The 24,616-nt window shown below is 37.3% G+C and overlaps 1 protein-coding gene across 11 annotated transcripts in view; it reads right to left on the bottom strand.

Annotated features, from left to right (window-relative positions):
* The window catches only part of LOC148957700 (uncharacterized), a 49,840-nt gene that overhangs the window by 9,175 nt on the left and 16,049 nt on the right, over positions 1-24,616 (bottom strand). For 5 of the 11 annotated variants that reach the window (XM_089115131.1, XM_089115132.1, XM_089115130.1 and 2 more), the window contains 22 exons: positions 20,926-23,622; positions 20,309-20,425; positions 19,923-20,125; positions 19,660-19,807; positions 18,670-19,095; positions 17,679-17,954; positions 16,916-17,239; positions 16,450-16,594; positions 15,614-15,765; positions 14,550-14,966; positions 13,301-13,633; positions 12,810-12,974; positions 12,261-12,401; positions 11,392-11,679; positions 10,273-10,980; positions 9,326-9,634; positions 8,282-8,626; positions 7,337-7,486; positions 5,465-5,665; positions 3,102-3,164; positions 2,241-2,555; positions 1,217-1,432 (listed from right to left, as the gene is read on the bottom strand). In XM_089115131.1, coding sequence (XP_088971257.1) covers positions 1,217-1,432; positions 2,241-2,555; positions 3,102-3,164; positions 5,465-5,665; positions 7,337-7,486; positions 8,282-8,626; positions 9,326-9,634; positions 10,273-10,980; positions 11,392-11,679; positions 12,261-12,401; positions 12,810-12,974; positions 13,301-13,633; positions 14,550-14,966; positions 15,614-15,765; positions 16,450-16,594; positions 16,916-17,239; positions 17,679-17,954; positions 18,670-19,095; positions 19,660-19,807; positions 19,923-20,125; positions 20,309-20,425; positions 20,926-23,622 — 8,139 coding nt within the window. The remainder of the gene's footprint in view (positions 1-1,216; positions 1,433-2,240; positions 2,556-3,101; positions 3,165-5,464; positions 5,666-7,336; positions 7,487-8,281; positions 8,627-9,325; positions 9,635-10,272; positions 10,981-11,391; positions 11,680-12,260; positions 12,402-12,809; positions 12,975-13,300; positions 13,634-14,549; positions 14,967-15,613; positions 15,766-16,449; positions 16,595-16,915; positions 17,240-17,678; positions 17,955-18,669; positions 19,096-19,659; positions 19,808-19,922; positions 20,126-20,308; positions 20,426-20,925; positions 23,623-24,616) is intronic. The other 6 variants (XM_089115134.1, XM_089115141.1, XM_089115139.1 and 3 more) reach the window with 6 other exon arrangements.

Genomic DNA, 24,616 nt, shown 5'->3' with positions numbered 1-24,616 from the left:
ATGTTTTTATAAACAAGGTGCATAACTAAATGTTTGTTTATAATTTAGCCAAGTTTTGCTGATCAAAAGACTTTGTAACATATTATTGGTTATCGAATCTTCCAGTAGCTTGTAGAATTTCGCTTCTCTGTGCAATATTATGTATGCCTTTAAAGTTCAAAGACCTAGCTTATCTTGGACGAGAACTCGTTTCTCACTATACAAATCTGCCGGATAAATGATCAGATCAGAAGGACCACTAAGGACGGATATGTGCAATTTTCTAATAACAAATGTAAATCTCTCGTCCATTTAGTGGCTATAGAAATCAAAGCATGCCTCAAAGCATAAGATGGCATTACTGCCTGATGCTTTACAACATAAGCTCTTATTGTTACTGCATCAAAATGCTCACTTCTGTTTCAGTATCATCAATATTTTGCTTTTTCTAACTGTTATATGAATCTAATATCCCTAAAAGTTGATTGTCAAAGCTAGTACAAGATCTCTTATATCTAACATTGTCCTTTATTGTAACAATTGATGATTTACGAGTGCTATTAAATGTTTGTGATTTATATACAGAAATTAGGCTAACGGGCTAAAAAATGAGCAAAGCCGGCAGAATACGAGCTTATATATATATATATTGGCAACTTTGTTTTAAATCAACGCTGGCTGCAGCATTTGTATCATGAACTGGTTTTAGCTTAATAATTCATTTGTCAATTCATTAGATCGCTATTAGCAAAGCAGCTTGCAAGGATGTTGAACAAAAATTCGTTGCCTAAATTATTAATGGATCCAAGGTCAAAGGAGTCACAAGAATCACTACAGTTAAAACTAAAACAAGTAATTAGGATGATGCGAGGATCTTACTGACAATAGCGTCAATTGCAATTTCATGTACAAATAATTTTCCCTTTACTTAATGCTTAAGTGCCAAATCACACTACGTATGAACTCTCTCAAAATACAATTGTGACACTGCGAAATGTGAGTTTGAAAGGGCAAAAATGTGATGAAAAATGAGTGAAAAAGAGTTAGTGAATAGAAGGAAATCGGGCTGGATAGTAGTGTTGTAAAGGGCAATAAATAGCAGAGGGTAGAGAAAAAAACACACAAAAATAACATTGGGAGATATATAAAGAGCAAAAATAGGGGCCTGTAAAAAATTAGAGTGATATCACTATCTGCCTTTCTCTTTTGCTTAAGTCACATTTTGAAAAATATTTACCACTGAAGTTCTTCAGCTCATCAGATATAACTGCACGTGTTTGATTACCTGGGCGAGGTGGATTTGGTCGAATACGATCATGAACTTCCCAGGCGGTTGATATATTTGCTAGGTTAGTCAAAAGGCTGCTATTAGCACTACTAGCGAGTTTGTTAGCGTTCTGTTCGTCGCCTTTGTCAGTAATCTCGTCGATTATGACGTCAATATCATTGTTATCTGTCAATGAGGTTAGGAAGATTAGTAGCTGCTTCAGTTAAACATGCATTCACAAAACACTACCGAAACATACACAAACATCAGGCATACATCCACACAAATGACAATAGAGAGCACATAGGACGCTTTCATGAAAAGAGGGAATCAACTCTTGGACTAACGGTTTGCTAAGATATAAAGAAGTCGAAATGGTGAGGAAAATACTGTACAGAGCATATGACATACATGCAAACAATACTGGCAAACAAACAAACAATACAACATAAATATATTCAACTAGTGAATTCTTGCATATTTCATCTTGCAGTGTCTTAATATAACGATTTTAAGGTAAATTCAGTAATTTATTATTTGTTTTCAACATTGAGGTTTGAATGTCTAAAGTTTTCTGCAAATTTGATATGATATTAGCTATAAGCTAAAAATTTCCAAAAAATATCAAAGAAAATGCATGCTGAAAATTCAACAGCCCAAAACACAAAGAGAGTCTTTGAAGCATTAAATGATAACGTCGTACATTTTTAATAGTACTGCAAGTCTGAAACAGCTTATGCGACTGGCTAGAACTTTGGATATAAACCACATGAATGTAAAACTTTTTCTTTACATAGTCATGTGAATGTTTTATTTATTAAGCTAACTACATTGATGATATTTTCACACCAGAACCTAATAACGAACAAGCTATTGTCACCGGCACATTTTTCCTTCAGGCTGTGGTTTCGTCATCATTTGCAGAGAACGAATGAGATGAATTTGCTCTCGGGGTGCTTCAGTACAAACTTAGTAGCAAGAATGAAAAGCTTACCATTTCCAACAGTCATTGCGGTCTCCTTCTTCTTCAAGAATGACAGCGTTGGATTCATGTTCAGGTTGCCAATATTTGATATCATAGCAGGGGCGACTTTACAGAGCTCAGGGCTGTAACATTTCACAGCAAAGCAGACAGATCCAAGCATGAATGCAACATCAGCGTTTGAAGATCTGCAACAGCGCTCGATGCAGTCGTCCATTTTATTTACATGGCCTAACTTTGTAAATAGACCAGAGTGCATTCCCATCTTCAATGTTGCGTTATAGGTAATTGATCCTGCTTCACATGAATGCTTTTTCGATGGATCTCCTGAAATAATAAATCAGATAGAATAAATGAATGAATGACATTATTGAATTACAACAAATAGAATAAATACGATTTATAAAAATGGCACATTACCTACAAATGACATTTTATAGTAAGGACTAGCAATGTCTTCGATTTAGATGGTATTAGACAAAAACATAAGTTTAGGCCCTATAACTTTGACCCTATAACTTTGACTTTAGGCTACCTGGCATTAGGTTTGCTAAGGTAGCATCGTTAAATCAAATCTAATTGACGTCAGCTAAGCCCAGTACAATTTCTTGGACTTTTCAAAATGAGCCCCAAGACATGGAGAAAAGATTAGAATCTGGGAAAATGATAGGGAAAATTAAAACCAAAGGAGAATAATTAAAAAATGGGGCTAAGAAGCCTCATATTCAACAGCCATGGGACATACTTCTTAATAGTAGATGAAAATTCAGATAACATTTTCATCTTTACGCAAACATTTGTTTGAGAAAACATAAATGGTTTGTTTTACATTTAACAGCATTCTTTTAAATGAAATAAAGGAAGCAAAATTACCAAACGTTGGCGTTGCGGATGATTTGGATTTGACGAGAGTGGACGAAAATCCAGGTGTCGTACCTATAATGTATAACAAATAGACTTTAAGTGAGTGTTCATAATACTGCGAGTAAAATCAAGCTAAACATTGTTCGATTCAGTGTGAAGAGCAATGCCAAGAATCGCCAGAAAACAGGGCAAGATTTCATTAGGTTAAAGAGAGGCATCCCTTGCAATTTTATGAATAGTCGTTAGTTGATTATTCTGTTAGAATTATCATTCACGTAGTATCTTTATGGAACAGTTCTCGAAATTTTAACTTTTTCTTGTTTGCTATTATTCTTCATAGTTCTAATGGACACAGACCAATAGCTAGAGTCTGAAAACAGCTATTGTTACAATAATGATTAATTTTTGCTTACCAGATATTTCATGGTTTAAAGATCATAATGAAATGTTGATCTGTTGTTTTGGTTATGTCGATGAGGGTTAGTAATTGTCCTTTGACTAATCATTTGAAATGGTAAATTGCCCCATTAGACAGAGAAGATCAGGAGGCCTATTGTCGAGCCATCTTTCTCTGGCAACTGGCTTTCAATTTTTGGGATCACTTGTTTCTAATTCTTTTGGGCACTATCCCCTCTCTTTGCAGCCTTCGCCTCTAAACGAGACCCACAGCTACTCTATCTTAAACTCTCTTCGAGCTTATTACGTGTCTTCGTTTCCTTCTGCGGAAGGGCAACACCCATATATCATTTAACATTGCACAATATTATTGGGTCTTGAGTTGCAAAATCCTTTTACACAATTCTGTCTTACGCTTTATCCTGCATCTTTATGGGTTATCGATTTCTCCTTAATCTTTGATGTTTTAATCATCAAGTGTGCAGGGACCTTTCTTCATATATCCTTTCGGTAAATCATTCACAAAACCTTTTCTACATTAGAACTCTGTCTTATCTCTTGATAATAGCATTTTCTTTGAATCTCAAAACCTTAACTATCTCTTAAAACAGGTAAAATATTTTCTGAAATCCAATTAAAGCTTGAAACAGGCACTAGCTGTATTAAATTAACAGACAATGATTGACATCCCTTGAGACTCTATATTCCTGGATATTCTACAATTTCTCTTTCTCGGTTGAGTCTTGGTGCTATCTGTGCACATCAATGAGGTCATCAACATATAACATGCTTTAAACGATGCTTTAAAGCGAAATCAAACTCTTTGCTTGCAACTTCTTTCGCTTTTTCTTACTCAAGATACTCATACTCGCTTTGCACAAATATAATACTAATCAGTATCAAATCGATACTTGATTAAAGCAAAAATGCTCCATCAAGACTCGTTACAAGAAAATCAAGCCAAGGCCAGAAAAAACTAAAGTGCCGGGGCTGAAGAGCAGTAGAACTGAAAAGATAAAGGGATGCAACCACCATGTCCCATTTAGGTAAAAGTGTTCTCCTTTTCATTGTACTTGTTGTGTTTTTTTCGGTCGTGTATCTAAAGTCTAAGTTTTGTTTTTATTCACTGTGTCAAAATGGCCCCGGGGCAGTCATAGCCTTCTCCACGAGGTAACGTCAGAGTAGTATCGTATAGTCGTATAGTGATTTTGTAAAATAGCGTAGCTTGTAAATCTGTAAATCTGTATTGTAATATTTTAGTGGATACAAAAAAGGGATATGAGTCCCCACTACCTAAGTGCAACGAAAATCGAAAGAAACTTCGAGGTTCGTACTGCCGTTCATGTAAAATCTTTGTAAAATGCCATTAGTACCTTGTTTAATAAATGCCTAATGGTGAACGGTTTATGACAACTGATTATGTTACAAAAATAATGTCTTACAGAGGTAGTAGCAACAGATGAAATACAGAAGACGGTGAGAAATGATTATGAAAAGTTATTTATAACTCAGTATACGCTATTTGGTATATAGAAAAGGATAGTTCTAAGTTGCTCCTCTGAGTTTCACGCTTAATGCGATCATCAGGCAATTGGTGAAACAACTTTCTCTATAGTTGTAATTATATTGAGGGATAACCAACCTTCAAAGGAGGAATAAATTATGCCAGTTTTCGTCTAAAGGGTCAAATTTATTGTGACGATTATGTTTTATAATTCAAACGCCACTAGACTAGGTGTTTAAGTTTATATTTGCTACTCTTTAGATGCATGAACATTCTAATTAAACAACCTTAAACAGCCAACAACCCATTTGATTTTGTGAAAAACGCTTTCTGTCTAGATTTTAGTACCATCAAATACACTTGCCCTTGATCTTGCAAAAAATCAACAAAAAAGCGGTGTGGTGGCAAATAGAAAGGGTTAAAGTTTATGAATGAAATTGATTATGGTTATGATGATTAGTAGATTAGTTACCTGGCGGTCTAGGTATGACAGTCATAGTTGTCTTAGCTGTTGTCGTTGCAGTCGTTAGTGAGTTAGGTGAGTTAGTAGTCAGTGGTGAGTAGTATGCTCTAACTGCAAAGGTAGTGTCGTCTATATTGTCTTGAATGGTCGTCCGGTCTTTAAACATTGTCTTAACAATAGGGACTACCGGTTGCACTGCTACACCAATACCTGATTTCAAAGAAAGATAAGGGTTACTGTTAGTTTCGTTAGCTTGGTTAGGTTAATACGACATTGAGAACATTGGGTAATAGAAAGATCAGTGAAGGCTTGGGGAGGGCAAAAGAGCTCGGCCTAGATGAAGTGAGCGGGTCTGTAAGACTGCAAGCACGTGACCTCCTGGCGAGAACTATTGTCTCCGTAAAAGCCCTTCAAATAAATATGTAACGAGAAATTTGTGCATTTCTTGTCTCTAAAAGCTTGCTATAGCTGCCTATTCTCTATTTCTATAGGCAGTATACCTTTCGATGTCCGTTTGTTGTCTGTCATGGTTAAAAACCAAATATACACGATGTCTAATATGTGATTAACAACTCCATCTTTGGTTGCAAAATGCCTGTGATAACCCAACCAGACATTTTACTGCCTTGTTTTGTACAGTGAAAAGCCTTATTCTTTATTCTTCTTTCCAGGTAGGTTTCCTTTAATCTGCATAACATATTCTGTATGCATGTCTTGTCCTAACAATGTAGGATTCTGTGTCTTGTTCTTGAAGACTATGTCTGTTTCATTTCCTTTGTCTTTCGACTTCAGAGGCAATTTACAATCATGTGACGTGTCTCTGTCTTTTTGTGATTTTGCATCAATGTCACTTTCTGTTTTCTGTCACAAACCTCGAGAGGCTGTATCTGTTATCGATTGCTTCAGAGTTTCCTCAGATTGTCTTATTTGAATTTTATTTTACAAATTTTTTCTCTTCGTTTTCATCGCTATCTTCGTTCTATCATCATTTTCATGATTTCTCATCCCTCAAAATCAATCTAAGTTACGGACGTTAGATTCCTAAAATTCCATTGCATATCTTTAGGGATCTGATCTTTTGAGTTATCCCTTTCAGTTGGAAGATAGACGTCCTTCTAGCTGCTTCTCTCATTTGTTACCAATCTCTTTTTCAATGATGTTACGTGCTACGACCATCCTCGCAATGATTTTGCGCTACATTAGTCGAAACGAGTGACGCTATGGGTTTGCCTGTTCATAGTGGTATTAATGCATCAGCAGAAACTTTATGGCATGCGTTACTAAACTGCTACGTGGAGATTTCTACAAGATTCATTAAAAAATTAGGGAATAATTTGTAAGTAGGCATATAAAAACTAAAGCAATTGAAACAAATTTTGAAAATGACCGAAACAATGTAGTTTAGTATTTTCAGTTTCCAGTCGTGGTCAAAAAGTCATATTTGTAATTTTGTTCTCGTTTTAATGTTGTTTACTTTGTACATATAATATTTACAGGTGTTAAAAACTAATACTAAATTGCAGTGAGTCTCGACATATTCGTCCATGTTCTAAGCTAGTTCTCATTGTTTACGTTTAGTTCATCAATATTGTTCGTTATATAGAGTATCAACGCCAGAGTTTGGTTTTGAACCACCTATAGTACTATCAGCGTCGATCTCATCGAGTAGGTTGTCACCGAATTGTTTTACCCATGCACAAAGCTGCCTCGGTTTAGTGTACCTCGTAATCGTATGCAATAATGTCTGACGTTTAGTGGTTAGGATAGCAAGCTCGTTATGTCAAGGTCGGAAACTCATATCAATTGGTCTAGAATTGTTTTCAGTGAGAAGAAAATACGAATCCAACAGAGATGAAATTGAATCTTTCACTACTTTCGTACCATCGTCACCATATTTACGTCCGTGACCCCTAATCCTGCCGTTACTCGTCGACTTTCCTTCGCCATTTTCGTTTGCCTTGTTGGACATGTTTTCAGTTGTTATAAAAAGGCGAGCCAGGTTATCATGGTTAGTGCTTGCTTTGTCGACAGCTTCCAGGAGAAGGAAAGATAAGGGGTTAGTGGGAGGGTAAACAAATACGTGGCCCTCTCACCCTGGCTAGAGTTGGATTTTTTCGTGAATATTCAGTTCATTTCATAGCAATATCATGCAAGGGTATTCATAAACGCTTCTTTAAGAGACAAATAAATTTAACAGACAAAACTGTCTGCCTTTTTAGCAACTTTTGACTATAGGCAATAAGCAAGGGTGAGAGGGCTTTAATTATATGTGAAGGAAGTACTAAAAGTTTATTAGCGTTAGCATAATATTTGTAGGAAAGTTTCATAGGGCAGAAGAGACCGCAAATTAATACAGTTAAGGAAAGGTTAGGAAAATTTTTCACGTTGAGGAAATGGAAAATTCGGCAAAGGTGTTTTAATGCACATTTTCAGCCAAAGGTTAATAAAATTAGTGATGACTTTGGTAAAACAACGAAAAAGTCTAAATATTCACAGTGATGATCAAGGGATGCATAAATCTAGTCGTTTTTACTTTTATCATAAAAAGTGATATTGTTATATTTACGAGACGAATGAACAGAAGGAGACTCGCTGCTATGAATCGGCTTCGAATACAACATAAAATGCTCTGTGGGAAGCAAAACCCTGCAGAGTCACAAAAAAATCAAACTGCTGAAAGCGCCATGAGTGTTTCGGCTAAAATCCTTTTTGAACACAAAACGTTCAGATTTCATAGTTCATAAATAAGAACGAAATCATGAAATAAACCGGCTCAACGTTTTCATATGAAGCGATATCCCTAACAGAATTGAAGCTAAATCCTACCTGTTGCAGACGACTTCTTGAACGCTATTATCGGCCTGTACTTAGTGGGCCTTGCTGGCCGTGTTTTGCACATAGATGGATCTTTACAGCGAACACCGTAACAGTCGTTGTCGATCATAAATGCCAAATCACAATCTTTGCTTCCACAACAATAGCCCATGCATTCATCGAACGTGTCCGTTTGGCCGTGATCTGTAAACTCTCCAGCGCTGACTCCTCCGACCAACGTCATATTCTCAAGTCGTTCACCTTCCCAAACCTCAGAGCTGCAAGTTGCTCCCTTATTGGATGACGATTTTGAGCTCTTTTTCTCTCCACTATTTGCTCTAGTTTCTTGCATCAATACTACGCAGAAATATATTATAAATTATGTATTGCAAATTATTTGAAAAACAGGTAAAACCAAAACTACCGTTGAAAACTTTAAAAAAATCTTCACAACGGTAAGCCATTAATTCTTAACCCTCTGTTTCCCTCACCTGCACAGACGGCGAATTTTTTTTCTTAATATGATAACTAGACTTTAACTAAGAATGCACCTATCCGATTTAGTTATGAATGTATGATCCCTTATGAAAGATTGTGGGTACAGAGTAACGGAGGCAACGATTAACAAAGGTTGAGAGAGGAAGGCAAAACCCTTTTGAATGATAATGGCATGGGTAATTCACTAAACGAAAGGCATAAACCTGGCAACAGGAATCCAATAAATATGGATTACAAAGGCATCTTTACCTGAAATGGTTGCTTTGAGACTGAAAGATATCTAAAAAATATTTGCATGCTTCTGCTTGACCTCTAATGAATCAAAGAGGCCTGGCTGGGCTAAACAGTGAAACTATAATGGGCATAAGAGACCCATATAAATCATTACCCTTCAGCTTAAGCACCAAGCATCAGTAACGCTAAACCACAAGTAAAATACCGAAGACAAAAATCGGACCTGAAGGGATGATTGTGACTGCTGTTTTTGGCCTAGCCTTCTCTAAGCTATTGCCTGTGACAATATAGTAATTAGGACACTGTAACTGATGTGAGACTCACCCTGCCTGCTGCCGACATCTCTGACAAAGGCTATTATTGGACGCAGGCTGATTGCATTGCGAGCACTACGTGTCCTGCAAGAATGTTCGCTGTAGCACGTGACTCCGTAGCAGTCATCCTCGATTCGGAAAGCGAGTTCGCATTTAGAGTCACTGCAACATCGTGAAATACAATCATCCATATCAGTGATATGGCCTAAGTCCGTGAAATTTCCAGCTCCGATTCCGTCAACCAAGGTAACGTTATTGACCGTGTTCTTTGCTTTGCAAAGGGAGCGTTGTGTTGGGTTGCTATCGGTTTGTATTTCTTCTATAGAACAAAAAGATAATGTAAAAAAGCGGGAAATTTCAATTGCGCAATGTCAAACCTAAGAATTGAGGCCTTTTTATAAAAGATTATCTACTGTATTACAATTACCTTGTGCCAACTAGGCCTTATGACATGAGAGTATTACACTTATCCTAAGATTTCTTGAGCAATATGTCTGTAAAATAGCATGCTTCGGTCGATTGATATCTCCAAATACAGCTCTGAAGCTCTGAAGCTCTGAATCAACCAGACAGGACTACCTTCATTATCAATGACGTTCCTCAAGATCTTCATTATCAAGATCTGTCCATAGAAAAGTTCCACCCACTAGGTCGTGAACTTGGGTCGGTGGATCTGTCCAGATATTCAATAGCTAGTTCTTTAACCTCCCCAACATCTTTTGTGAAAAGTGCTCGATTTTACCTCCTTTATTAACAGTAGTACTTTATTGTGGTTCTTATTTCGCCCAGTACTGGTAGAAATGCTTTCAAGCAACACCAGAGGGTATCAGGTGAATTTCTATTTTAAAGCCAATTTCAGTGCCCTTAGACTAAATACGCACATTACTTCTGAGGTTCCAAAGTCTTTCAAGCCAAAAGGGGTTATACTACCTAGATTTTAAATCAAATTAAACAAACCTTTTCTTCTTGGTGTTTTGATAGTTCGATGTTTGACTTTTGCAATTTGCGGATTATAGAAAGCGGAGAAAGCCGGCTTCGTTCGACAACTGTCCGGACCCTTACAGGTGATTCCAAAGCATTGTTTACCAAGTTTAAAAGCAATATCACAGTTGTTCGTTTGTCCACATGATTTAACACAGTCATCCATATTCTCAATTGTTCCTTTATCTATGAAAGTCCCAGAATTGATTCCGGCTGCTAAAGTTACATTAGGTACTACAGCATCGGCTGAGTATACGAACTTGATATGTTCCGTGTCTGTTAGTTGCTCTTTGTATACAACCTCACCAGGCTGTAACTGTTCATTGACCGACGTGGAAGTGTCCGCAGACTTTATGTTGGCATTTGATGCTGCTGTAGCCTGAACAGTGGTTTCTGGCATTGACTCGGTATTGGCTGAAATTGTCGTTGTTATGGCTGCTGGCGTTGTTGTTTCAACAACTGGGGCTGTTGTTGTTGTCAAAGGTGCCGATGATGCTGTTGTTGTTACTATTGTCGATGTTGTTGCTTTTGTTGTTGTTGGTGGTGGAGTCGTGGTAGTTTGTGGTTGTGTTGTCAACGGACTTTGGGGTGTCGGTTGCCCATCTCCTTCTTCAGTTCCTGTTCTATTTTTCATCACTGCATTTGTAGTTTGGGTCTGCACATTTGCGGTGTTTGCATTGTCTCCTGCAAATCGATAAAGATATAGATTACAACTAAAAAAGCTTCTACCTAATGAAAGAAATTGCCTCGAGATACTCCGGCTGGTGGTATACTGCAATTTCTGCCAAAACATCTTGGAACACCTACATATTTTTGGAAAAAATTTCTTTCCCTTTGTTTTCCGTGTTTCTAATGGACTAACCTCTCTCTCCTTAAAACAATGTTGCTTGTAAAGCAGTATATCAAATCAATCGCTTGAAAAAAGGTTTGCTTCAAAAGTATGTCGTGACTTTGCTGTAAATGTCGAAATGTCGAAAAAACCAAAAGTATTCCAAAAGTTTTGGAAGTCTTTGTAGTTCTAGCACTGGTTCAATTGAAAAATTGTCTACTTAATTATCTACTTACCTCTTACCCCTATAGAAATTATCTACTTACCTCTAACTATGTACACGTCATTTGCCATTTGCCCTCCTAGACCATACTTGCATTTTCTAGACGGACCGTATCTCCGATATGTATCAGGACTACCCTTTCCAATGAAGCACTGACCACCTTTTTGCAAAGCAAAGATACTTGCACTATGTTTCTTGGCAACTGTAGCACATACATCAATTGGGGCCGCTCTATTTTGATATGGCTCTTGAAGGGCAGCATCTAGCTTTTCCATGCGTTTAAAGGCACGGTCTTGCAAGTCAGCCCAGCAGCCCAGGCTCATAACAGATCCTGGAAAAATATGACAAGTTTCAATGGTACAAAGTCAATTCCTAAGGCAGTGGTCGAGCATAGGGAATCGGTTTGTTGTTCTCAAACTACTTCAAAGTAACCAGCCTGATAAGTCAGTCGTGACAAAGAGCTAAGATCTAAAGGTAATGTTTATAGAGAGTTAGCAGAAATATACCTGCTTCTGCACTATAGAACGAGAGCTTATGTAAAGAAGAAACAAGTAGGGGAAAGATAGGTTGTTATATTTGAAAAGAATATCAAGAAGGATGTCAAAAGCCTTAGGTTCCCCGAGGTCTGAATAAGGCACGTACTATGAATTGATCTACGTTCCTTTTTCCGTTTTGTAACTCAATCACATTCGTCAATAAAAAATTCAACTTCTGTTGATACAACAAGCGATTACTGAAACTATCATTGAAGCTCTAGTAAAGTGAAATTTTCCATGAAAATGTGTTCATTGATCTCTATTTAAACAAAGGCTTATTCTTCTCATGCTTTTATAAAAAAGGATCTTTGCTTAAATTTTTCTGATCTTTTTGCCTAATCTTCAAGCGGATACAATAAGCGATGTCAAAACATACCATCGTCGAACAACTTGTAAACACTGTTGGAAAATGCGCCTCCGCGGCCTCCTTTACAAGATTCTGAGGGACCATATCTTTTATAGGACGAAGCAGCTTTTGGTCCACTGAAGCAGGCACCACCATTTTGTATCGCAAAGACTGTGAACAAATTAAATAAAAACCTATTTACTGAAGGATACAGGTATTGAACAACGTTATGGAAACTTTACATTATCAGGGTTTGAAACTGTTAAAACTTCTAAATTTCAATGTTTGACTGACTTCATAAAATTCGCTTGTAAACTCTTTGGTTTTTTTCACCAAAGTATTTTGTCCATGATTATGTTTAACTCTGAATTCTTGTTTTGTTATACAGCCAAGGCAAACTCGGTGTTCTTGGATCTAATTATTGATTTTTATTCCTTAGATAAGAGAAATTCCACAAAATTAATTTGCCATTATTACTGTCCCAATTAGAAAATGAAGGACATAACTGCGAGTCCACTTTAAAGAGAAACCAAGATCAGTATTTTGTTGTAGTATCGTTATGATGTGAGATTTGAATACCTGAGTAGCCACGATGTTGGGACACAGTGGCACAATCATTAACTGGGTCGTCTCTTTTCTTGTAAATGCCAGTCAGAAGTGGGTCTGTTCCTTCTAGTAGTGGAATGGCAAATGCTGACATGTCAAAGTCTCGCCAACATCCTTTGTAATCATACTTGTTTTTGCCTGGAAGAAAATAAGTAATTCAAATAAGCTGGGCAGGATCTTGCATGTTGTTCTCTGATTAAAATAACTTCTTCAAATGACCTGGATAGGATCTAAGCATTTCTACTAAACCCCAACAGCTTACATGATCTACATGCAATCCCTCAATACCTCATACAAACAAAACTTTAATAAACTTGAGGGATAGTTTTGAATTGGGCAAATAAGTGTAGGCAAATAACAAGGAGCGTATATAGCCATACTTAAGTGCGCATTGTTTAGTTCATTTAAGATATGCTTCGCAATTTTTGATAAATTTTGAAGATAACGTCAGCATGAAGCCTCACCTTCTCCAAGATTATCCCTTGGTGGATTCCAATTAACATAAGCAATCTTTGGGTTATAGAAATGAGAAACAGCTGCTTTCAAAGAACACGATTCGTAGCTTTTACACTTAACAGTGAAACAGGTCTCCTTAATGATGAAAGCTAAGTTGCAGTTGTCATCTCCGCAGCATTGCTTGACACAGTCATCCATCGTGCCAACACTGCCTCGGTCAATGAACTCACCAGAATTGATTCCGTCTCTAAGTGTGACATTTTGATAGATTTTTGACACCCGTGACTTCGTACAGCTGTTTGATTCAATAACAGCAGACTTGGCCGTCCCAGTAGTTTCCACTGCAAAAGATTAAGTCAGGTTGGTATATATTTATCAATCGCACACATTGTGGGTTCTACTAATCACTGATAGGAGCAGCTTAAAATGATTTTCAATTCGCAAAAGTCAGAAACAACTAGGTCTCGCAAATAAAAAACGGTTTTTAATGCTTAGCCAAAGAGTTTCTGCAGTGTGAACAGGGCTTATTGATGTACCACAAAAATTGCATTTAACCCATTCACATATGTATTTAAGTTGAAAACGAATGCTGTTTTATAGCTAAAGCTTTATAGTATTTTGTAGCACCGAAATTAACTAAAAATTTGTCATCTAGAAATAAATGTAGTTTTAAAAGCCCTGTTAAGAATGATGCATTTTAGACCCACATATAAAAAATTTTATATTACCTTTTAGACTAACCGTTTCTTATAAACCAGAGGCTTTCAGAAAGTACTTGAGCCTTAAGGTTTCTAAAAAATGGTTTCTTTTTTACAGGGCTTACTGCAGCGTTAAATTGGTTCTCACTAGTATATCGTCCTTTGAATAAACATATTTCGTCTATTCAAAAGTATACTTGGTAAAGCAGGCTCAAGTTTATCCATCGCACGTTCCGAATATGACAGTGATACTTTGAATAACACTGAAATATTGAAAAACGCTAGTCAAAACTCATCAAGAGCATTAATAACCGAATTTTTGCTCAGTTTGATTTCATGAGGCAAGTTGAATTAAGTTCTCTTGAATAATACTTGAATATTTGAAGTTTATAGCACTTGGTAGTTATCAAAGCATTGTGATCAAAATCATCGTTAAGAGCAGTCGATTACAAACGAAGACAGGCATTGCAGAATCACTATGAATTTGAAGCCTCGAATCACTGACATTTAGTTCGATATACAGAGGCTGATTGGGGGAATTAGACGAATAAAAGAATACCTTTTGGTTTCGGCTGGTCCTTTATGACGTATGCTAAAGTCGGGTTAAAGGCAGATGGCCTCGCAGCCTTGAATTTGCACGAGTCTGCGTTGTTACATCTTATTGAGAAGCAGGTTCTCTTCACCATGAAGGCTGCATCACAGTGGATATCTTCACAGCATTTGTCGAAGCAGGTATCAAAATTATCCACAACACCACGCGAAGTGAAATTGCCAGCCTTCATGCCACGAGCCATTGTCACGTTGTGGTGTGCTTCACCTCGCAGGCACTTGCGCTTTGGCTTGGCGGGTTGAAGATCGGGCTTTTTCACCTCTTTTGAGATCGTTTGTACATTGATTGCATTGCTTGGAGCCTTCAATGCAGCAACTGGTGCCGAAACTTTCGGCTTTTCAGCAAACATAGGGACAATCCGTGGCGCTAGAAAATCGCAAGCATATAGATCAGAGTGAATCACATAACTTAATGGAACGTAACACTTATGAATAAAAATTTGATGTGTTATTCATATTTGGTCCATAGAACATCAACAATTAAGTTTTAGTTTTAAAATTAAATAGGAAATTGCGTTTCGTTTATGATTCTAACAGTTCTTATCCCAAAATTTAATGAAAAGATCTTAATTCCTTTTTGTTTATAAACTGAAACATCCTTCTGTGCAACGATTTCTGTAAAAAGTTTGGAGCTCTTTGGTACTAGGTTGATTCAGAAAGCATTATCATGCAAGTTTCCGTGCTTCAAATCAAAAGGCATAAACTGAAGAGTAAGTTATTCAAAGACTAACAAGTTCTAAACATGATTGCAAAATTTCAAAACTCAGAACAAGACAGTAACATTGCTGGAAAGTCTTGCAGCTGATCTGCCTAAACAGTTCTTAAATAAAACCAGTAAAAAGAACAATAGAAAAGGTACAAATCGACAAGAAATATTTTTGGCCAAAATACAGGACTCCAGAAAAATAGAAAAAAGAAAAAGAATTATACCATATAAGAAATAGTCTCAATATAGTTCGTTAGGAAATATAGACATCTGAAAAACGAAATAATGAGTTAGATGTTTATACTTACTTATTCCCACTCTTGTGATAAATGAAAGCATGGGATTGAGTTTCGTATTCTTAGCCTTCCTGATTTTGCACAAATTCTGGTCGTAACAGCGAACTCCATAACAGCTGCCCTCAATCATGAAAGCGATTTCGCAGGTTTCTTTGTCGCAACATCTAAAAAAAGAAATATCGCTGAATGTTACGGTAGAAGATGACAAAAAGATGTAATTTGAAACTGGATTCGCACTCTGTACTCTGTTTGCCGTGCTAATTGTTCCCCTTAATATAATATACCTTAAAGGGTGTCGACAGAAAACTAGCTATCACTATGAAGAAAAACTATACTTGATTAAGTCGAAGCTCATCCTCTAAGCACATACCGTTGCAGTTGAATATAGCCTTAAAAGTGCCTGTGGACTCTAAGCATACACCGTTGCAGTTACATAGCCTTAAAAAGTTTCGAAGCTTTTTACACAAAATTGTCTTGGAAAGACTGACCTACACATCGTGTCTTGCTCTAAATTTCCCAGTCATTAAACCAGCTTATTTGCTTACTCGAACATAGCTACAGATCTACTCATTACATGCTATCAAGCATTGCAATAAAAGATTATACAATCAGATAATCAAAAAATTTAGGTTGGAACTTTTCACTGTGACTTGGCATCTTGAGTTCCTTGTTGAGAAATATTGTGCTAATAGAGAAATTAATGGCTTAACACTTTTTAAAGTAAATCTTATAAAGTCATTTTTGACCGGGTACCTACATTCCACAATAAATACCAACTAGACCATGGTGCTCTTTTCATCCAAACCTGAGTAGCAATTGATTTATCTAGAAATCTGGTGGCAACGTACCTTTCTTGGCATGCTCGCATGTCATTGGTATGTCCCAAGTCCGTGAATGTACCAGCTTTAGATCCTCCAACCAGTGTGACATTTTGGTACAAATCCGAATTGCGGCACAGGCTACTCATTGTCTTCTTTGAAGTCCTTTTCTTTTCTGCAGATGAAATTGTTTAGTATCGCAGATTATTTGCTTTGTCCAATAAAAAAGACAATTTAAAATGGCAAAAGGCAAAATAATCAGTCAGTTTTCAAGTAACTAATATATTGGCAAAAGACATGACAGACAACGCATTGCAAAATCAAACAATTATCATAAGCATTCAGACTCTCTTTAATATCGAAGATAATTTTGGTGGCCGAAAAAATCTTCAGATTTTGATGGCGTTTAATAACAAATGGGCGAGATTTTCAAAACAGAAAGTGTATTTGGTGTATCTAAAATTGCAATGGTTCGCGGAATGCATTAAGAAATTACCTCTTTGAAATTCTATTTTGAAACGCTCTCCTTCCCGTGATCCTGTGCTTATAAATTTCACTGTCATCTGGTTACAATGGGATTCGATTCTCCCTGGTTTTGCTCCACCGCAGTAGCTTCCAATTAATGTATCATTATCTCTGTCCCTTATTTCAAGTCTTGAAGCATTGCAGTTGTTAATGTCAAACTCTTTCACATCGATAGCAACTATCTCCCCCGGCATACCCTTAATTTCCCAAAGACATTCAACTGGTCCGTGATGCAGCGACGGGTAATCCGGTGTTATAAGCATTCCACGCTCAGCAGTCAGCACAGAGCCACAATCTACCAATAAAAATGGATAGCAAAATTAAACAAAAGCATTAAAATGAATCTCTATACTGTGGCACTGCAAATACAAATTATGGTAAAATGTATAACAGAAATAGAAATAGTAGAGGCTTTATAAAAAAAATAAAGGCACCAGTTTACTTAGGGTATCAGTGTTTTAAAGTTTAATTCGAAGTCCTTTAGTTACCGCTAAATTACTGTTGTTATTTCTCCCAAGCATTGCATGACAAAACACAATTTTTATATTAACGTTAACTACTCTACATGCTTTCTAAATATGAAGATGTTGCCGAGGCTTAGTAAACTCGAAAACATAGAAGTACAAGAATTATACAGCTTCGTGAGAAACAAGATAATTCTTTTTGGCAATCCATAGATCTCACAAGAGTTTCGAAGTAAACTTAAATAACTAAAAGTTAATCTTCAAACTTACAGTATTTATCAAAGTTGCATTCCCGTGATAATTCCAAAATCTTTTCACCCTGTATAGCCTCGTTATAGATTCTGAATTCATCTATGTCACCTTGGAGATCACGTGTATCTTTATGCCTGCCGAGGCCTACGCGACCACCCCAGTCTTGCGATAGCAGTCCACTTCCTTTGGTGTCTGCCACACGGCTTCCATTTACGTAGATCTTTGTTTCACCAGTTTGAGAATCGTATGACGCAACAAGATGATTCCATTCTCGCGGGCTTACGAAATTCGGTTCTATAATTTTGCAGAATATAAAAAACGATTAAATTTATAATTTGTTCATTTGAGATTGGTAATATTTCTAGTAGTTTGAATAATTAAAGTCTAATTAACGATTGGCAAATTAGACATTTGCTAATCTACGTCAACCAAAACTAAAATAAAAAATGCTAATGCAAAAAATAACTGAGAATGTATGTATAAAATCATTCGTTGTTTTATTTACCAAAACGTATAAAATATTTCAATATCCCATACATAGCATACAAAATCTTTAGCTTCAAGATTGTAGAATATACTTAATCATATAAATTTTATCATTTAATGTCTCGGACCCTGGTTTTGGTACCAAAGCATTAATGCCAATACTAAGTGTGTAAGGCATATTTTCCATATTATCAAAAGTGAAGTCCCACTAAAACTATAAGAAAGGATAGAATATTTTCTCAAACACATACATAGATAATTTGTATAGCTTTGCATGTTGAATTACATAATAATCATACCTGTCCCTAGATCAAGCTGTGTTTTATAAAAGGCCCAGTTATCAAAACAGAATAATGAATTAGTAAACTCGGTAACAGAAAACTTCCCAAAAACTTAATAAGCGCAGATTAATAAGTTGATAAACACAAAATAATACGATTTACAGATTTCAAAATCCTTATTACATTAAGCCGTGTCATTACTTAGGTCTGTTTTGTATCTAAAATACAGATTTCTTACTAACCTGTAATCGCGGAGAAGATCTGAGTACCATTTTCATCGCGATGGAACCATCGCACCGCACCACCGACAATTTCAAAATGATATTGCCCCAAAACATGCCTAGAGTTCGCTCCTATAGTATCAAATATCGAATGAACACCTTCGGTATTGTCCATTCTAATCCAAACGCTAATCGAGATCGCTTCCCTCGGTTTCACCCGCATATTTCTTCCATCAAGCAGAATATCAGATCCCTCGATAATCCGCGCGGCATGACGACACTTTCCGTGCGTATCGTAAACTGCCGCGCCTTTGTTGAGATAAGCATTGTTACCCATCGGTGAACTATCAAATACTATTTCATTGTCGATTTTCTCGAAGCTAAGATCGTCAATTAAATTCTGCATTGCATTTGGTATACTTGATCGACCATACAGCACTTCACCTCCTAAAAGTAAAATTAATTTATCAACAAAAATGGATGATCACTTACAGAGTTTATATTCCAGAACCTATATGATATTTTTTGCCTTCGTGCTAATTCAGGAGGTTGTCGGTTGTACGATCGTAATTCTTAAAATTTTTAATGAAAAATTATGTACACAAAATCAAAACCATTTTATCCTCGACCAATTAAGTAAAAAATAACAACAGAAAAGGTTATTGTAGGCGCTTCTTCAAAATATTCGAACCCTTATGCTGGGATTTGACGAAGATGTTCTAAGCTACTCAAACAGACATATTGAAATTAAAGAAACAAACATCTTAACGGAATGTTACAAAAAAGTAAGGTTGTCAGAAATTCAAAAAGCTCTCAAAAACAGCTGAATTGACGACATAGGTAGTAAACAATGAAAAGTAAGAAATTTATCCAAAAATGTCATAAAATATTTACTACTGCACAAATATGTTACTACTGAAATTAAAATCAGAGTAAAAAACGATCACCAGAAAATAGACCCAGCTACAAAAAAAGATGCCAAAAAGATATCTGAATGCCTATGTAGTATACCTTGTTGATTTTGTGTATAAAACTCGACACGCGTGCAAATGGCGTTGCCCTCCCACGTCTGCGGCAGGATCCGAATGAAACGCGTTCGAATTGGAAGAATGAGCCTGTACGATGTCCAATCTTCCTGCGCAATATTTCCTTGAATAACCTGTTGGATAGATATTCGAGGTAATTGGATATACAAGTAAACGAGTAGTTGTCTTCTTAGAGTAATTAGTGATGGAATATTTCACAAGGTATAAACGTGTCACAGTGTCACATACCTTGTCTTTACCGCCTTCTTTGTAAATGGACCAATGCCTGCCATCCATTGAGAATGAAACTTTATAATGTGAGATCCAATTTCTCAAATTCTGATGGCCCTGCATCCCCACTCGGCAAACCTCCTGCACTTTTTGAAAGTCTACTTGCAAGTACTGGGTTACATTATTCAACCGGGGGTCAGCACACCAACCATTGGCTCCACCTAAAAAGATGACGAGACTCCCTTCAAGGCAGGTGAAGAGACTGGAGATAACAACAATACAAGATTTATAGGTAACATTAACCGACTGCAACTTAACACATATGAAGGCAAATCTGTGTGGAAAAACTAGAAATTGGATTCAAATCATCTAAAATCAAGCACTGGAAGAATTCTTCTCCATACCTTGCTGCATGCCAAGTCGCCCCTTTGCAGGAGCGTATTCAGGAGACAGATAGGACGATGAAGTCAATTGGTAATCTCGTACTAGGCCATTGGAGAGACCAAGTGGTTCGTTGCAACCTGTGGACGTAACAAGAAATACTACCGTTAGCCTTTCGTTGGCAATACGGCATGGCAAATCGTGTTAAACAATACGGTATGACTTTGCGCTGATGCATGCTCTATGGCTTCTCAAAATAAAGGACACTGTAATATAGAGCAAACAGTTTGCACATAATGTGACGTCAAAATGTCTCTATATATGATATTTTTAATTCGCTATGGACATAAAATAGTCTTTTTCCTTAAGCAGTTTAATACAATGCTGTGGTATTTAGCCGTAGAGGACTTCACAGTAAACAAAACAGTCAAACAGTCCCAGTCAAACAGTCATTTTCGGCCGAAGCTAAGGACAAGTAGTCTTTGACGTAAAGGTTTCCTTCTAGGTAGCCCATGTGTTTCAGTCTTTGCAACAAGTAAGCTAATCCAAAAATCAGTATTTTTCCAACTGAGTTATAAGCAACAATCTCACCAATAGAGAGATAATTATTAAGGTATAAACACTTGTCATCAACACATACCATTTCCCTTTTTAAACACTTTACGTCGCTGCTTTTTCAACTTATTTTTACGTTTTGCATCAAGTCGGTATTGCTCGTAAATCTTTTGTATCCCTGGTCGTTCGGTGGTATGTGTACTATTGTTCAAGACAATGACGTTGCCGTTGTCCGAAAGCCTCAACTTTGGTTTCGAAATAGGTGACAAATGTCCTGTCTGATCGGTCGGTGGGATACGACTACCGGGCGATATATGACCGACCGCAGTAGATTGAATGGTCTGGTTTCTGGCATTTAATGCATTGGTCAAAATCTGTTGGTCTGCTGTTTTGTTCTTTGTCATTATTCTGTCTGTTGGCTCTATGTTAGAGTCTGAGGTGATTTCGTAAGTCTGATTTTTGTCAGCGAGAACAGTCTCGGTATATGAAACAGCGTCCTCGTCTGTGTTAGTCGTATGGTTTCTCTGTAAATTTGTACCTGACTGTGGAACAGTCACAGTGTTGTTTTTGATATTGCTCGGTTTCTGTGTAATAGTTGGAGGCGTCGTCGGATTTTCTGTTTCTGTCGGTGATGTTGTCTTTGCGAAAGCAGTTGGGACATTTGACAGAATTTCACTGTTTACGGTAGCAATAGAAAGTTTGGACCATGAAGAAGTATACCCTGTGATGTCTACGTTATGGACAGAAATTGGATTTTCTGTTGCTTCGTAGTTAGTCGTCGACGTTGCTGTGTCGGATCGTTCTGTTGGGGTGGGAGTAACAGCAGATTCAAGTCGGGTTGTGAAATAAGGCATCTCTGTGAGTTGCTTGGTGGATGAAGCCGATGTAAAAACAGGAATGGCAGGTAGAACTGTAGGTTCAATTAAAGGTACTTCTGCAATTGGTCTGCTAGAAACAGCCATAGACAAACCTGATAACGCTTGAGCAAGGCTTTGGGATGGTTCTGGCAACTTCAATCTTGTGGGAAACGGTAAATCCATGTTGACTCCAGTTCCCTGCATTCCCCTCTGTGTAAAATTCCAACCTGTCGTTAATTGTCCATCTCCCGACTGAGGCTCGGTGAAAGTGTCCTTTTTCCCTCCAAAAGGAAGAATAGCATTTTGCACCGGTGCATCAATGTCATTTATCTGGACTTTCGAATTCGTTGAATAGTCATCCTTAACTGAGGATGTTTGCTCAACTGTTGAAGTAGAAGGAAATATTGTCGCTTGTGGAGTTTTTGAACTACTGGATGCTGGATTGATCTGTTCTGCGCTCAAAGCTGCATACAATGAGCTTCCAGGGCTCTTAACTTCTTCACTGGTTGTTGCAGACAAAGAAATAGAGCTCGCAGCGTTTCCTGGAACTGTGACAATGGTAGGGGGCTGGTAGCTAGCAGATGATGAGAGATTCGGCGAGAGATCAGCGACAGAGGCAACTTCCTTTGAAGGCAAAACATTTGCTAATGCAGAAATATTTGCCAGCTTTTTCATGTTAGCCTTGAACGCTTCCGGTGAGTTTGGCGCATGACCTGGGTCGGTTAGATCCATCTCCATTGATGATGTAGCCGTTGCATTATTGGGGTTCCCTGATAAACTCTGTGCATTATTCGGAGACAATGGACTAACATTACTTTGATCTGATCCAATCACAACTGGTGACATGGTTGGAGACTGATCTTCAGTGCTGCCCGCAGCCAAAGGGGCAAGAGGCGCGTACTGGCCTAAGGGTATTCCCGTGGCATTTGAAACGTAATTCTTGTAGTTAGTAAGACCTGAATCTGATTGACCAACGGGAAACATCGCAAGATTCGCTTGAGGCAGTCCATCAGAAGAAGTATACTGCTTTGATAAATCAGCTGCAAAGGCCTGACCCTGCTTTGAAACTTGATACTGCGAAGGTAAGCCTGTCAGGCTATACAGCTTCGTCCTGTCCGATGAATCCTGAACGTCACCGTTGTTGCTTGCAATATATCCTGTGCTTTGACGATCGTCCGATGAAGATAAAAGTGGAATGGTGTCACGATCCGTAAGGTACGGGTTCTGTGCCCTGCTAGCTGGGAGCATGTCATTAACTATTGATACTGCGGATATGTGATGAGTGCCTTCCGGTATTTCCGTTCTACGTACAAGGCTGGCAATGGGTAATGAAAATATCCCATTGCCTTGACTATCGGCATCACCCTCCCTAAGACTAACTTGGTTGACTGATGCTAAATCATCCTGGGTCGTAAATAAAGGTTGCCTATCGATGCTGTCGTATCCAGCATACGATTGGTCGGCTGATGGTACTGTATCTCGCCTCCAGTCGGTTTCTTGTGTCGTATACGATTTGTCCGATGGAGGATACTGATACTGATAATACTGATACGGGTAGTCTCTCGTTAGTCGTCTAGAAGTACTATTTACAATTTCTTTATGAAAACGGGTCTCCGCATCTTTCTTATTCGATCCTGCCCTCCTCTTCGAATGTTTTCTATGCAGCTTTTGCTGAACTTTAGTTTTATTTACAGTCTGTTTAAGTTTACTAGGGGATTTCCTAGTACTTTTGGAAACTTTAGCAGTACTTTTTGTCGACAGTATCGACTTGTGTTTCTTTTCTACTTTAAAATGAGATTCAGAGTCACTTGTTAGCAAAGGATTTGTCTTGTTACTTGGAACAACTACTGTGGAAAATGCCAACGTCCAATTCGATGACTTTGCGGTCGGCGTATTTGCCTCAGTCGACCTCGACAAAGGTTTTGCTGAAAGAAAAACAAAAGATTAAATTTGCAAATCAAAACTCGGTAAATGTGAGCAAACGTTATCAGAGACCCTTTACAAATGGCCAGTAGTAAAATATGATTGAAGGCCTCCTTTAATGCATCAGGAATTCTACAGGATATGAAAGCTAAATGGCGCCCATAATTCATAGTATGAAGTATGTATCTTCGTTGAAAACAGGGATGTACTAACAAACAGGCAAAATACCGCACTTGAATTAACTTTGTCATATTTCAATTTCTGTATTGGGTGCATACCAAGATTTCGATAATAAGCACCATACTATCGAATACATACAAATACTATCGAATAAAGAATAAAAATGTTTATACATATTAAAAGATAAAAAATTAACTTTTTGATGATACTTTCGAAATGCTTAGTACTCTATAGCAAAATATATTTCGATATGCCCAACAGCAAAATGTCCAGTATTTTTTTATAAAAGCTTAATATCATTAAACAAATATAGCCTTTACTTGAACAGAAGCTTGATGTCTAAGTTTGCAAAAATAGTTTAAGAAGAAAGCGGAAACACCGCGTCTCCATACTTGCTGGTACAAACGTTTTGATTTTGCCACTTTCCCTTGGCACCCTTTAGAGTTTACAGTACCTCAAGTATATATGACAAACTAATGGATAATGTAAAAGATACCAGGATTATATAATGGTGAAATTAATATGCTCTAATTTTTCTTGTTTAAGGTATTTGAAGTCTTGCTATATGTATTAGAAGTGTTTGCTATTATTAAATAAAAGTTAATGGAGGTATGTGCCTGATGCGATGCAAAGGTATTATTTCGAGGATCTAATGACAAAGGACAAGGACAGCTTCTATTGCATAATTTTGCATTTCACTTTAGCGTTTGCTAATAGACGAACTTTGCTTCGATTCCTATCGACAATAGTACATATTCTACGAAATAGAAAAAAATGTTGAGAATATAAAAAGTATGAGGATAATATAATAAACAA

The sequence above is a fragment of the Rhopilema esculentum genome, chromosome 21 (assembly GCF_057945365.1).
Source record: "Rhopilema esculentum isolate cy_ngs chromosome 21, ASM5794536v1, whole genome shotgun sequence".
Lineage (NCBI taxonomy): Eukaryota > Metazoa > Cnidaria > Scyphozoa > Rhizostomeae > Rhizostomatidae > Rhopilema > Rhopilema esculentum.
This window is presented reverse-complemented; position numbering and strand designations above follow the sequence as displayed.